Source organism: Nematostella vectensis, chromosome 13 (assembly GCF_932526225.1).
Source record: "Nematostella vectensis chromosome 13, jaNemVect1.1, whole genome shotgun sequence".
Lineage (NCBI taxonomy): Eukaryota > Metazoa > Cnidaria > Anthozoa > Actiniaria > Edwardsiidae > Nematostella > Nematostella vectensis.
Genome location: NC_064046.1, coordinates 1,518,133 through 1,533,601, shown reverse-complemented (window position 1 = coordinate 1,533,601; position 15,469 = coordinate 1,518,133). Strand labels below are relative to the sequence as shown.

The following is a 15,469-nucleotide window of genomic DNA, read 5'->3' as shown; positions in this document are numbered from 1 at the left end:
CCTCGCCCCAAAGACGCCGGAGTATTCACCGATGTAAAATTGCATTTTGGCTAAGTGTTTTCTGGTGCCAAAGAATCGCTATTGAGACTGCCTCGGCTAGGTGTATGATCAGGAGGGCATAGGCTTTTTTACCCATAGAGGGTATTCAGTGGCGGATCCAGGAGCTCCAAAAAAGGGGGGGAAGCAAGGGTTTTAAGAGAGGGGGGCTGGATTCAATGTTTTTCCGTGTATTTCCTTATATTTTTTTTATTTCAAAGCCAAATATCTGAAGAAAGGGGGTTGGGGGCGCTAGGCCCACCCCTAAATTCGCCCCTGGTATTTGAAAATATGAAGTAGGATAAAGTGTAGTCCATTCAAGCGATACGACATATAACACGAAATACAAACAGGGGTGAAAAAATAACTCGAATTTTTATAATCTTTCTTATTTGGTGTTGCTTGCATGTCCAGTCGCTCTGTTCTCCCTTATACTAACATATGGATTTCTGGTCTTGAAAGCACTTATTCAAACGGTGTTCGACTCCGCAATGGGCAATTTCGAATTGATTAAATTGATTCCTTATATGGATCACAATCTCACAACCACCATTGTGTAAACATATACTGACCATCATATTAAGAAAATGTTGTCGTTTTGGGGATCTGGTACCGAGGAATCTTAGTTTCTTTTCAAAGACTCTTCATTGGCTAAAGATGGTCACAGTCACTGTTTTTCTCTTCTGATTACAAGTCATAAAGTATACGAAGCACCTGCGGTACGGCAACCTTAAAATGACAAGAATCATACAGTTTTTCCAAATATGGAATATATTTTTTTCCTTATATGGAAGTGACCGCGTTTGGCAAAAACGACAATTTTTAGCTAAATTTTTTTGATATGTAGACCTAGAAATATTGGGGGGCCCAGCCACGCCCCTTCAGGTCATTTCTTTATAATTGGGGGGGGGGGGGCACCCAAAGGCCCCAAAATCCCCTTTCTATTACTGTCAGAATATTAATCTTGAAACAAAAATGGGAATACTCCTTTGGGAAATGTATATTAATTTCAATTACTTTTTTTTAATATTTAAAAAAAATATTGAACTACGTGTCGAAAACGCAAACAAAGGTTTGTCTCGCGCCACGTCCATACGATAAGGGCAAAAGTATTGTTGCTACATAACAGCTGAAGGACAGCCTTTAATACTGAGCACGTAAGTTTAATTATAGTAAACCCAATCCGTCTTGGACTAGCAGGAAATTCTTGAATGATAATATCTTCACAATGAGCCCCGGTTCTTATACCTAACGGTGTTACAAATATTGCAAATTTAGATTTTTGCGTGCGGTACATTCACACGTCGTAGTTTGCTTGCCTTTTCGCGCGCTTTTATTTTCACGCAGTATAATTTTCAGATAACAAACACATAATTTCATTTACATTTTTATAATTGTAATTTATATGTTTTCTTATTAGAATTACAATTAGTTGACTTTTACAATTACTTGACTTTTGTAGACATCAAACGTTTCCTTTGCTTTTCTATATTCTCCCTAGTTTTCCTTGGCTTTTCCTGAAAAAAAATTCTCAAAACAGATCGGAGCTAACACGCATGCGCATTTTCAAGACCTCTTCAGAGATAAATATTGCGCTTTCTATACCTTCTATACGTGCGTTTTGTATGTGCATTTTAAGGAGGCCTCCTCAATGGCGGACTTGCGCTAAGAGATCACGTGACCTTTCTTGGTGGCAAATTCAAAACAATATAATCAAACAAAAAATCATAAATAGTTGCGTCCGTCCACCCGAAAACGACGAAAAAAATAAAATCTTTAAATGAAACTAAACCCTTTCTTAAAAAAAAGAATCCTGGCTTTTTTCGTGAGCGCTGAATAAGTTGCTTTTTGTTGCTGTTATTTTGCCGCTAAAAGCCTGAGCGCGCGCTAAGTTGCCACCCAAACAGTCACGTGATCTCTTAGCGCAAGTCCCCGTATGTATCAGAGTTGAGTTCTGCTTTCTATACAACAGCCCTTGTCAGCCGCACCTTTGTTATTGTTTTTATTTCATATTGGAGGGCACACAATGTGCTAAAAATTAACACGTCAGACGTTTGCAAGATGATATTGGATTTACCACAAACTCCGAATTCTGGATGTAAATAATCCTTAAATTACGGCAATATTAATTGGTTAAAATCCCGTATCTCGATAGAAAAGACAAGTAAATCCCGCATCCCGCAACTCGAATTCTCGTATCCCGATCCTCTTATTGCGGTAGTGCGTTGAACTCATAACCATTTGAAAACAAAGTAAAAGACTTTATTTACCAAATTCAAACGAAAATATCACATTGGCTTCCCCAAATCAGCCGATGGAAACGGATGCTTTTTCACACTTGGTACTTTGCTAGGATGATAAAATGGCGGCTGGCAGCGGCTGTTTCAATAAGTGCGTTGTGTATACTTCAAGGAATTCAGAAAGAAGTAAGCATGCTCCATATCGAGGTTGTAAAGTCTCCCTTTTTCCATTTTTTATTAAATTGCTCAGTTACTATTACATTGTGTAATTATAGAAAATATTGAAGATTCCAAATTTAAGGGTGGGGGGGGGGGGGGGGGGGCGTTCTTATACTGTATTTTGGCACATCAACCATACCAGGGGCCGAGAATTCCGGGGATTGGGAAGGGGGGAAGCTCTGTGAAAATTTCCTCTTTGGTGTGTCAGTTGTCTATTTGCATAAGGATATTTTTCCAAACCATACATGATTGAACTCACTGGATCTCATACCTGCTAAACAAGATCTGATTGAACATATCTTAGTTTGCTTTTAAAAGTCGATGGAAATAGATGCTTGTGTGGCTAAGTATTAATTGCGAAAACCTCGCTCAAGCCTTTAAAAGAGATTCGAAAAGCCATTTCTACTCGAAGTCACTCTCCCTCTAGCTCGAAATCATTCCAAGTTCCTTAAAGACTATTCGTCAGTCATTTCTACACACCCCGTCTAACTGATGTTTTTCGCCACCTGCCGTCGTGTGGTTTCATTGTGTAAAAATGTACATTCTCCTGTCCACATCGTCTTTAAAAAGTGAGTAAAATGGTTGTTGAGTCGAGTTCTTTTATATATAACATTTAAAAAAAACATTAAATCACCTCGCTCAGGATATTATGTAAAAAGATCTAAGTGGTAAAACCGGGATGTTTTTCGGGATTCGTCTTTTTTTCGGTCGGCAATGAAAGAATATAATAAAAAGGGTATCTTAAGTATATAGAGGGTTATCTGAATTGCACTACGCAATCAACGCGATTGAACGTAAAACAAATATAATGAGAGAAGAATACCCCACAAACAGCAATCATAACGCACATTGGCTTAGTTGTTACCATGTGGGGTACGATCAGGACATTATTGACTTAGAACCGATATCATAAACGATGAATGGATAACCGCACAAGCATTATCACTACTCTAAATCCGGCAACCCAAGCAATAAATTACACTTTCAACGATCAAACGCATACGAAAATAACAGAACAATCTCGAATGGGATTTCCTGGGGAAAATATTTTTACTGTATGTTTTGTTGTGAAGATTTCCAACGCATTGACAGTAGGTATAGGTGATTCATAGATGCAAGCGATGGAAGACAAAGATGGGTAATATCCGTAATAGCATTAAGCGCTGATTTATTATCCTTATCACATGAGAAGAAGAAAGCGACGCATCTAAGAAGGGTAAAGACTCGAGGGGATTCTAGGTAATGATCGTTAATTATGTCTAAAACAATTAAAGGTTTGTATTGGTGAACACAATACGTAAACCTTGGGCATTTTATTTTTTGATTGAAACTGCATGGGTGTAATACACAGTAACAGAATTTACTGAAACGTTGATAAACTTTAGTAGGAATAAAACTTTCAGAATTTTTCTTTAAAATGCTTGTCATTTTGTACTTCCTGCCGCCTGGAAAACCCGTATTTTTCTATTTTCGGGTTCTTGATCAGAGGCTATGGCCTTGTTCTTGACAGCGAGAGCAAAGAAGGTCGTCACAAACAGTCCACATCATATCAGTTCTATATGAGTAAGAAATAGTAGCCCTGAACCTTAAATACGGGCGTGAAATGAGCTGAGATCGAATCTATTACCACCAACCTTTCTTCTCCTCTATGCAAACACATACGGAGTTCATTTTTACAAGAGACCTGGCCAAATTGAGAAATTGATGGCAATCGCATAAGACCAAGGAGCTCCAAGGGAACACAACAACCGATTCTCTTTCCACAAAGACGTTTTCTATTTGTGTCAAGGATCCGTGTACCATTTTTTAATAGTGCTGTAGCTTTATAGGTTCCGTTCATCCAATCATGGCTCTGGTTCGGCGCAAAATATAAATTCAAAAATCGATTTTTGGCGTGGCGCTATACGATAGAACTTGATATGATCCTGGATAAGATGGTTTTATACGTCAACGCTACAAATAATACCACATTTTCAACTTTGTCAACTTTCAATTCAAGTTAACTTTGGGGTTACGTCTTTTATGTTTTTGCCGGTCTTTATTTCTGGTAGAGTTTTATTATTTCCAAACGTAGGGTCCGGATGAAGAAGATGAAAATTTGGCAGTCTACGTCACATAACGCTTTTGTGAATACAGCTCTTAAATGAAGCATTTGCGAAACAAATCGAGTCTTTTTTTAGAATGCAGACGCAATTTGAGCCTGTAACAGAGAATAGTGAATCTTTTATTGTTAATTTCGACTCTAAGCGAACAAAAATGCTTTTATCATCGTCTTATTAAAGTTATACAACAGAGAAAACTCAAATAACTAGTGATGTGATATCGAGCTATTTACCTGAGGTAATTCCATGAAAGTAAAATGCGTGAGAAAAGGAATAGAACAAATGAATAAAAAAATCTGAATGGAAAATTACTAAATAATGAATAAGGAAAAGTTTAATGGGATGTTTTCTTTTGTGTATGGTAGGATAGGAAGTCCAACGACTCACGCAATCACGAATACCCCAATATCCTTATGCATATTTCCAGATATTAACCATGATCGAGGCAATATAAGCAAGAATAAGAAGCCTCATAAACAAAGACACGTTATTCACCACCATGGAACAATGAAAAACATAAGACGATTATTTATCTCAGAATAAGAAATGAAAAACAAAAAAAGGGAAATCAAATGGTAGCAAAAAGTTGATCTCAACGAACTTGATCGGTTCAAACAAGAAAGAAATAAGGACCACACGTGCGCTAAATCACCGTATGGCTGCTAAAGCTTTACGGCTAGTCTGGTGATTTCGGCTCCAACACCGCAATCTAGCGAACTGTACAACAAAAAACTACCAGAGGTATGCTTGCATTAATCAGGGGCAATAACCAGGGTTTCTAGCGCTGTCTTATACGGTTACGCCACGCACAGCTCGCTGTGACGTAGAGTGAAAATATTAGGGTCTATATGGGCGTTTTTGGTCTCTTGGAAGCTCCAAGTTTAAGCGTTTTGCACGTGATCTCTTTTGTATACAATACAACAAACACTTACTGAGCGGTAGAAAACGGGCGAAACAAGGTACAATGTCGGCTTACTATATCAAGCTGAAAATATATGCGGTTGATATTGCTGTACGATGGCAAAACTAGGACTATAGACAGAAATACACTGTTCGAGTCAGTGGCTACATACAGCCGATCTTATGCAGTGAGCAAATGTAATTGATTATTTTGTATTATCCTTGAGGGAAGCCATTAAGTTTTCTTTTATGAGATAGAAGAACGCGTGTATAAAAAAAACAGTCAGTGGCGAAACATCTATACCAATAGATTTATTCTACACGTTTCGTGGCTTTCCTCATGCGAGTAAATTGACGATTTTAAAATGAATCACATGACTTTTGTGATCTTGTCTATGTCTCTTGTTTTGGACAATGTTAATAGGATCAACTATATGTCTAAGGAACATTTAAAAACATTTAAAAACTTTTAAAAAAGTATACCAATTTCCTTTGCCATGACGGAAGCCAGTTCTCGCGTCACACAGATCAGATACTTCCCTGACCCCCCTCCCCCTGGGGGAATCCGCCAACCAGTTTCGACTCATTTCCTGTGCCGCGTTGTATTGTTACCCTATAAATGCATTAAAAAGATAAAATGCGTAATACAGACAACGAAGGGAAGGGTATCTTTTCATCATCACCTTCACGCAAAAGTACAAACCAAACAATCTCGGGCGAGAGATAGTGTTAAGTTGAAATTTTCTATCACTTCATTTTCTGAATTCTTTTGTAGATTTTTCTCTTTGACACAAATTGTTTACTTAGTGTCATTATCTATAAAACAAACCATTTTTTTTCTCGCTTTGTCTTTATTAAACTAATATAACACAAATTGTAAACGCTTATCACTGCGCATTACTTAGCAGATATTCTGAAAAGGAACATTTCAGGGGGTAAAGCGACCATACTAAATCAGTCTGTGATTTGAGCTTTGATTGGAGTCCATTCAACAATAAATGGAGGTTTTAAAAGCGTGGTTAAACCATTATACCATTAATCTCTTTAGTTACAAGGAGGTGGCTATTTCAGTTCATCTAAACTCGGGGAAAAAATAACATAATACAAGAACCCCTTACTTCAAACTATTGCACTCAAATACACAAAATATCAACCTTTATGGGGTCATGACGTGGTGTTAAAATCAAGTATAGTTGGTAAACAAATTGAAAATCAATTAACACAATTATACTAATGATTCTAAAACGATTAGAGAATATAATCCCTATCGCACTTCCGTGGTCAATTAGTAACTCCACTCCTTGCATTTCATTACTTCGTTTTAAAAGGCGGCAGTCTTCCTGGTTTCTTTACTAGAACCTTGTACACACAGATCTATTCTGTTCTCCGAAAGGTCCATTTCTAACATGGTTGGTACCAAGCTTTTTCTGGGGCTCCTTATTGTAGCGGTGTGTCTGAAGGCAGGGTCCGCTTTTGTTGCTGGTGTGACAACACCTGGATTTAACAAGATCTCCGGCGACGAAAAGCGTTCACTCGAGGTAAGGGAAGCTCATATAGTAATTCTCCAATATGTCATTATATGACCCCTATTGATAGACTCAGGAGACTTTAACAAAAGTTCAGTTGAATTCAAACTGGTGTGGTCTAATGCCGACCTGTAAAAAGGTTAAACCCAAGTAACTTAAAAAATATGAAGGGAATAGTTTTTATAAAAAGCTGAGGTAGAATATGCTGCATACAAAAAGAGAATAACCGAATTACGTTCCTAAACACTTTGACATAGGGCACAGTAAGTATAATTTTAGCGATGGTCCTCATTAGTAGCCGGAAATAATAAGCTTAAATACGCTAAGACCTTTTGTCACCAGAGAACGAAGCGGAGACGGAGAATAAAGAGTAAGATTCTAACAGCGCTTGTGAAATCAGCGAGACGCAAGCGGTGAATCAAGAAACGGAAACTTTAAACGGTTACTTTATCTTCTCCGCTTACACTCGTCCATTTGTCCAATTTCTTCTCCGTTTTCTTAGCTAGTGAAAAACGTTTTAAGGTCCTTTTGATAAATATGCAACACCCCTTTTGTTTTGGATCTATTTTTTTTCTGTAAGCAACCACATCTTTTGGATACCTTGTCCTTTCAACCAAAGTAAACGTGTACAATGGCGCCACATAATTAAATTTATCTCACGATATTTGCTCGGTCAAGAAAGTACTAAAGATTACAGGCGTGTTTCGTGATATTTGTTTAATTTTTTTTGTAATATCCTATACACCTTACAAACTGCAATTCTGGATTTGTGAACCATTTTTAAGATGCTAGTGAATTCTATTGGGGGCGTTTCCGGCCGTATATTACATTTAAATGTTGACACAGATTTTTTTCTTAACAATGTTTCATCGGAAAATGCTTCATACACATAACCAAGTGAGATCTATTTGTTTTATAAAACAATAAAGGTGTGATTTTAGCCAAAATGCGAGTAAAACTCTTTTTTGTATCTTTGTGTCTTTTTGAGACACCATTGTCATTTTCCTTTCAATCCACAGGAATCCCGAATTTGGCGGATGTGCGAATCAACGAGAAGATTCTGTAATGCTGCGCGCGCACACATTCAACACGAACAACAAGAGCCCAAATATCGCTGAACACGATCGCGGGCTAAGGAAAGGGAATCATCGAGAGAGCATGCGTGGAGCTGAGATACAACTGACCACCAAGCTAATTGTCGTTTTTTCACACAGTCAATAGGCAGTAATGATAAACGAATTTGGAATGAGCAACTATCATTTGTAAAAATTATGAAAAAAGGCTCAATTGTGAATAAAATTCTACGGTTACACGCGTTATAAGAGTACTACAGTCTTGATCCCCTGGCCCAACTGCGCCATTCAGCGCAAATTGCCACAACTCAGCGCTCGTTGTCGCAATTCAGCGCTCGTTGTCGCAATTCAGCGCAAGTTGTAGCAATTCAGTGCAAGTATTATGCTACTTGCGATGACAAATTATGTTTCGTTTGAGCACTAACTAGCATCTACTTGCATTCGTTTTCCTGTGCGAAGATGAACCGTGAGGCAGTGTGGGCTGGGCCAAGTGGATGGTCTCCTGTGACGTCACAATTCTTACCATCCACAGGAAACCCAGCCACAGGAAATCCGATAACAGCGCCTGGGACTAGGCACCACGAAGCACCCCAAAAAAGAAGGATAAATAAGTTCTCGATTCCAGTACTAGAACATATGCGCTCTAGCTCCAAGCGGATTCATGGAAATGTTCGCGCATTTTAAGCGAGCAACTCATTCTTATAGCTCTTTAAATACCACTCGCTACGCTGATCATAACCTACCCCACCTGAAGTTGAGACGTGAGATAAGGCGAGCATATTTTTTCCGTTTCTGCCCACCCACATTTGGAACAATCTCCCTATGGATATAAGGCGAACCTTACGTCCTGTGGTGCGTGGAGATCGGATGATGTAAGGGGAAAGTCTTTTACACCATTTGACAAAATAGCTTTTTTTTATTTATATTTGTAAATATGATAAATTTTAGGTAGGGGCACATGTTAATGTAGCTTAGCTTTCTTACACTGATTTTAAATAAAGGCTTTATCTTAATTATTAGAACAGAGTGCTTAAAAGCATGTCATTCGATAAGAGATAGAGCGACTACATTTAGACCATGCCCGAAGATCCAGCGAACTTTGCGGTCTCACCTTTGGGAGCGCACGCAAAGTACGCTGGATCTTCGAGCATGCCCTTAGACAAAATCATCGTTCATGGGTTGATATGGTAAAAAGTCGCATCGTAGCTCCAGTTTAGCTAAAAAAGTTTATTTTATAATCAAAGAATTCTACTGAGTTCTACTCATGTAATTTTAGAAATGTAGTTTGCCTAGTATAATACTTTCCACACTCCTGATATATTTTCGCGCGCAATAATATATGCGATGTTTGTAGCTTTTTTTGCCTGCTCATACTTTCGAGTATTTGACGGTTTTCTTTTTTACAACAGTTTTCGGTTTTTGTGTTGTTTCTAAAAGCGAATAAATTCGAAGAAAAATGAAGGCGTAAATAGCTGTGTCGCGATGTCCATGTTTACATGGATTACGTGTTCCTTCCAATATGTAAGTAATATATAAGGACCTTATATTATTTTTATATAATAAAATAAAATAAAAGGACTCGAAGGATTCGATGGCCGTCTGTTATGCGCTATATCACGGACGATCTACCTGAATGGCCCTGTGTCGGGGCTATTAGGGGCGTGGTCTCGTCCACCCTACGCCTAATGACCTTGGCTCGCGTCAGTTTCCTTTGCAGCATCAGGAAGCACAAGAAAACGTGCAGGCAGAACCCAAGATGCATCGGAGGCCCTGCTTCGAAAAGCACTGCCAGGCTTGCCTCTTTGATCTCGCATCTGGAAAATAGGGTAGATCCATTTGACTGACAGTATTAAAAAATGGTGCCCTGTCTATCGTAAAAAGGTTATTTATTCCTCACCTCAGCTTTACATCCAAAAGGCCGACGTACTGATCAATAGCCGATCCGACAAACTCCGAGAAAATTCCCAACATTAAACACGGAACAAGGAAATAGTTGGCCTTGTTTGTGTTGTCATCTTTTGTTAGATCTCCCGCGCTGACTATTGCGAAGAGAAACATCAAGAACGCTGTGAACACCCCTCGGACGGCAAACTTACAGGAGATCCATCCAAAATACGGCTTTTGCTGTAAGGTGGCTTCGTTTAATGACCAGAAACCCGATAGGGTGGCCTTCATGATGTAGTCTGTCAGGCCAATCGCGCCAAGGCAGCAGACCTTTTGAGAAGAAAACAAAGATGTGTTAGGGTTGGAGGGGTGAGACAGACATCCTCTGTACCAGAGCTAAACATGATGATTTGAGCATTATTGATCCGTGGTCAGTAAATCATCTCTGGAACCCACCCTGAGTATTTCTCTAGACCCTGATTATACATTTTCCCGTCCTCGCTAATGAGACTTGGCATAGCCATATATAGCAGGCTTCGAATTATTGGGGGAGGGCACGATACAGAAAAATTAAGAAAACAATGGGGCACAGCCACCTACTAGTCATTTCCTTATAATTTTTGAAAACCCAACCCCCTGCTACGGCCCTGCCATATCAAGAAAATTTATCCAAAGTTTGTGTTTTTCCCAGACGCGGTCACTTCCATATAAGGAAACTAATATATTCCTTATTTGGAAAGCCTGCATGATTCTTGTGATTTTTAAGGCTGCCGTACCGCAGGTGCTTCGCAAACTTTATGAATTGTATTCAAAAGAGAAAAACAGTGACTGTGACCATCTTTAGTCAATGGAGAAAGCCTCTGAAAAGCAACTTAAATTGCTCGGTACCCCTAAAACGACAGCTTTTCTTCATGTTGGGGTTTTCACATCTGCCTCTGAAACATTACCGTCACAGTTCTGTTCGCGTAAGGTCCCTAGCAGAATTGAGCACTAATCAAAATGGTATTCATTTGGTCACGTGCACCTTGCCGTCGTGTAGGGTCCCTATTCCCTTTTATGGTAACAAGCCCCACCCCTTTTCACCCAGATTACCATGGTGATCATTCCTGCATAATGCTTCTTCCCCTGCGCCTTGATGTCATTAAACCGAAACAGCAGCACCCCACACACAATGAGAAACAAATCAACCACAGGGGAAAACACATGGATCCAGGCCCCCACATTCAGTGCTGCCAAATATCCCCCAAGGCAAAGGAACTGGGCAAAAATACACAGGGACCCCAACACATATCCAACAGTCCTGTTTTGCCGTTCTTCTGCCGTCATGGTTACAATGACAATCTCTGGGCCTATATTCTCAGCAGGAGTCAAACTTGTGTCGACGTAAACTTCATTTTCCTGAGGCGGATCTGGGTGCTCATTGTTTGCTTCTAGTGCGTGTTCAAGGAAAAGCAGGGCGCAGAGCAAGCGATAGTCAATGACTAGGGCTTGGTAGAGTGTGGATATTATCTCAAACGGGGCTCCGTACACTTGCTGTGCCTTACTGAGTTGGAGGTCACTGTCAAAGTTAACCAAGCTGTCCAACCACTCAGCAACATTGAAGAATGCTAGGACCTTGATAGAGAACACAATAATCAGTCCTGAATTAAATTAAATAAAAACAAAAACAACATTCAGTCCTGCAGCAGGTCATAATATATAATAGGCATATGTTAGAAGAGAATGCTTTCTCCTTCTTCTGCTACTTCTTATCCTTGTAAAGAGGTGCTGCTATTTGCTAAGTCATTCTAGACTTCCCTTTCTAGAGTACAGCGGCATTGCTATGCAGGACAGTGGCAGGGTGTTGGGAAGTTGAGATTTCCTAGTGATGAGGAGGGTGTTTAGATATTTATGCAAAAGGTGCAGAATCTAACTGCTCCGCTTAACACTGCAGGCTTAGATGGTTCGGCAGATGCATACACAGGAGGGTGCACAGGGTGCGCACGTACCCCCCATTGGCGGCCAAAAATTGGGTCATTTCTTATTAAGGAATCTTCAAATACTATGCTTTTTCTATACGATGCCTATGACTGCACCCCCCCCCCCCCCAAGCCAATCCTAGGTACGCGCCTGTATGTGCAATTCTAAGATATGTTTGCAACAACCTTTTTACCTTAAAAAAGAATTGTGCATTTTCTACATAATGCTGTCTGATTGTCCTATTACGGATGAAGACATAAACAGTAACTTGAATGAACTTTTGGATCAAGTAGATACTCTTATCTGCAATAATTATGCCCAAGAACTTGAGATAACTCTGTGACTCTTGTCCTGTCTTGGTCTGGGTACCTAAAGAACACAATCGCATCTATTAGTTAAATAAACTTAGAATGGAAGTTGAGGGCAAAGCAAGAACAAATAAAAATAATTTTATCTAAAGCCTACGTACACGTGTTTGGGTGGAGTTTCTATCACAAAAAACCCCAGCAAAATTCAAGATGATGGCTAAGATCACTCAAAACACTATCAAAACACTATCGAAAGCCAGCATACAGGCCAGGCCCGTACCTAGGGGGGTGCAGGGATGCGAACGCACCCCGGATGTTACTAAAACGGGGAACGGGGAGCGGGGAACAGGGAGCGGGGAACGGGGAGCGGGGAACAGGGAGCGGGGAATGGGGAGCGGGGAACGGGGAGCGGGGAACAGGGAACAGGAACAGGAACAAATCTGAAATTGGACCGTCAAAGCAGTCAAAATCCGAAATCCGCGCCCAAATTGTCAACAGATCCGTGATCCGCCGTATTTCCAAAATCCTCCAATTCGCCTATTCCTACCCCCCCCCCCCCCCCCCCCCATAAGCTAGATCACCCTGGCATGTAGTCAATCCGGCCAGGAAGTTACTGTAACTTACCTAGGACCAAAAACAGCTCGATAATCAGTAGAGGCGCCGTAATACCGGACACTACAAGTCCCATGGACGGCTGTTGCGTTGCGAGTGTCATCGGAGGTCTGGGGTGTGTAGTACAAGGCTGTCTATGAAGCGGTCGGCATTCAGTCGTACAACCACGAGGCCTCTCAAAAAACACGAGCGCTCCGATCAACATGTACACAATTCCGATACCAGAGCCTGTAGCGATGCGATAGTACATCTTGATTTCGATATCGTTCTCATTTGTGAAGATGTTAACGGAGACCATGATTGCACCAACGAGGAAAAAGATCGATGTCGTCTCGAGTGAAAGAAGCTTTCGACATCGTTCTGTCACCGAAACACCCGTTATTAGGAGCACAAGAAAGTAAAAGAGCAATGCAAAGGAAGCAGCCACGGATTCGGCAGCAACGGTTGATTGAGCCAAAACATCCGAACTTGTAAATACAGGGCAAGAAGAGTTTCCGACTTCCAACTTTGCCATTTCGTCTAGATATCCGTGAAATCCAGACATGGTCTTGTCTTGATAATAAAGGGATAATGCACCAAAGATGTTTTTGTTGCTAAAGGAAAGCGGAACAAGTCTTTCGGTTACAGGTAAGAGATGCTGAATTCTTCGAATTGATACCACAGGTAGCCCGAGCTCAAGGCGAGTGTATACGACGAGGTTGTCGCAAATTTGGTTGGAATAACACGGAACTTAACACGAAACTCGTAAACCATTTTTAATTCCGCTGAAGTTGTGGTGAGGATGTTTTCTTTTTTTTTAATTTTCATATTAATTCTATCATATTAATTCTTTCTGGTGGAAAGGGGGGTAATCCCCCCCTGGAACCTACCCCTAGACCCACAAAGGGCTCAAAATTGAGTCTGTCAGGTTTATTGTTCAATAGAAGTAGATACATTTTTGCATTGTTACTTTCGACCCTAAGATATGAAAACTCGTTTGATCAAGATGAATTCAACATTTTGAAAAAGCATATAATGAAATAACATTAATGATTATAGGTATCATAGGCTTATGAGCATGTGTACTCGTTGTTAAAGGATTTAAAGATAAGGATATGGGAGGTAACAGGGGAAAAGTTAATTTAATACCCATTCTATCCATGGTGTCTGATATAATTATTTTCAAAAGTTTTGAGCTTGAGAATGGTTACAATTTAGATTCAAGGCATTTTTTAGACATTTTACTCCCCTTTCTTCTGACTTTCAAGATACAAACACTACTAATTAACTGTGCTTTTATAATTAAGTGTGATTAATGTGTGTATATTGGATGTTACACCTTATGGCAACTCTAATCAAAGTTTTACTCTCATTGGCTGAGAGATTAAAATTAACATGTATCTTGACTTTTAAGCATTTGCATGCCTCTAAAAATTTCAGATTGAAATGTATGTGCTATTCCTTTTTTGTTGTATACGAAAAATAGACATATTTTTGTGCGCATGTACTCTTTACAGGTCCGAAACCAGGGGGGGGGGGGGGGGGGTTGGAAGTAACCACCACTGCAAGCTAAACAAGTTACTTAAAAAGAAAATGGTCCGCTAAAAAATGGCCCTGTCTATATATCTATTAGCTAGCCTATCCGTCCATGGTTTATGAACGAACTGGTCGGGAGGAAACGACTGGTATTCATTAGTTGTATACAGTGCAAAAGTAAATGTTATTCACATTTAGTCCAGTTGAGCACAACAATCTTTAAATGTTCATCTCATGGTTTATGTTTCCCAAGCTTCATTTGTAACTCTGCGATAAGCATGTCTTTGTCTAGCAGCTGACTTTGCTGGGATTCAACCTTCTTTTGAAGTGAACTTTTTTCTTGCTGCAGTTCACTGACCATTTTCCCGTAATATTTTTTACACATTTCCAGCATTTCCTTATAGTTCTCGTTGTCCATCCCTGATTCCCTGTTTTTAACTTTTTGCGACTCCTCTAAATTAATTTGTCGCTGTTCTTCGTTCATTCGCATTTCCTCCAGACCCATTAGAACTGACTGCAAAGTATCATTTTCACTCGTTGCTTCTTCGTCATTTCCGGAGTTGCATTCCGTAGTCTTTGATCCTTTGAGTTTATTAGCAAGTTCTAAAGCACTATCTCTCTCTTCTTCGAGCGCTCGTATCTGCTCTAATAATGTCATGATAATAGACTCTTGACTGACTTCAGACATGGTGAAATAATCCGTATAAACACTGCAAGCCAACCGCGGAGGGCAACACTATCGTCTTTGCAACTATTACTGCCAAAACAAACACGATTTCAAGCTTATAAGAAACCGATCAATTAAAATAAACACGGTTTCAATTCCTAGGATTACGTTCTTCCTTGTAATTCCCTAAATGATATCACAAGGTGGTTTGACCTCGAGCCTCCGCTATGTTGTAGATACTTATGTGAAATGTTCTGCTCAGTTGTGCTCAAGCCGACATCTTGGCGAGTAAGGCTTGAGCTGCATCATGGGGGATATGACGAAATGGATTAGGGGATGAAATTTCTTTCATTTTATATACTTATTTCAGTTATACAAAACTTGTAAAGCTAAAGATTATCACAAAGATATAAAAGATGAACCCAAAC

At 39.8% G+C, this 15,469-nt stretch overlaps 2 protein-coding genes and 1 long non-coding RNA gene across 4 annotated transcripts; 1 reads left to right on the top strand and 2 right to left on the bottom strand.

Annotated features, from left to right (window-relative positions):
- The first annotated feature begins 2,722 nt into the window (after nt 1-2,722).
- LOC116613014 lies at nt 2,723-8,342 on the top strand. Its single transcript, XR_004294054.2, has 2 exons — nt 2,723-7,035; nt 8,043-8,342. It is a non-coding gene; the product is annotated as an uncharacterized LOC116613014 (long non-coding RNA).
- A 650-nt stretch (nt 8,343-8,992) lies between these two features.
- Nucleotides 8,993-13,515, bottom strand: LOC116613011. Of its 2 annotated transcripts, none has more exons than XM_032373580.2 (5): nt 12,872-13,515; nt 12,133-12,308; nt 11,073-11,594; nt 9,994-10,310; nt 8,993-9,910 (listed from the first exon to the last, which is right to left on the bottom strand). In XM_032373580.2, exons 1-5 carry the CDS (start codon nt 13,401-13,403, stop codon nt 9,706-9,708), a joined length of 1,752 nt encoding a protein of 583 aa, XP_032229471.1. In that variant the 5' UTR covers nt 13,404-13,515; the 3' UTR covers nt 8,993-9,705. The 2 variants fall into 2 exon arrangements, with proteins under 2 accessions (XP_032229471.1, XP_032229472.1); XM_032373581.2 differs by having other exon boundaries at nt 10,193-10,310.
- A 238-nt stretch (nt 13,516-13,753) lies between these two features.
- On the bottom strand, nt 13,754-15,447 carry LOC5505152. Its single transcript, XM_001625972.3, has one exon. The coding sequence runs from the start codon at nt 15,060-15,062 to the stop codon at nt 14,607-14,609; it is 456 nt and encodes a 151-aa protein (XP_001626022.1). The 5' UTR covers nt 15,063-15,447; the 3' UTR covers nt 13,754-14,606.
- Nucleotides 15,448-15,469: the final 22 nt, after the last annotated feature.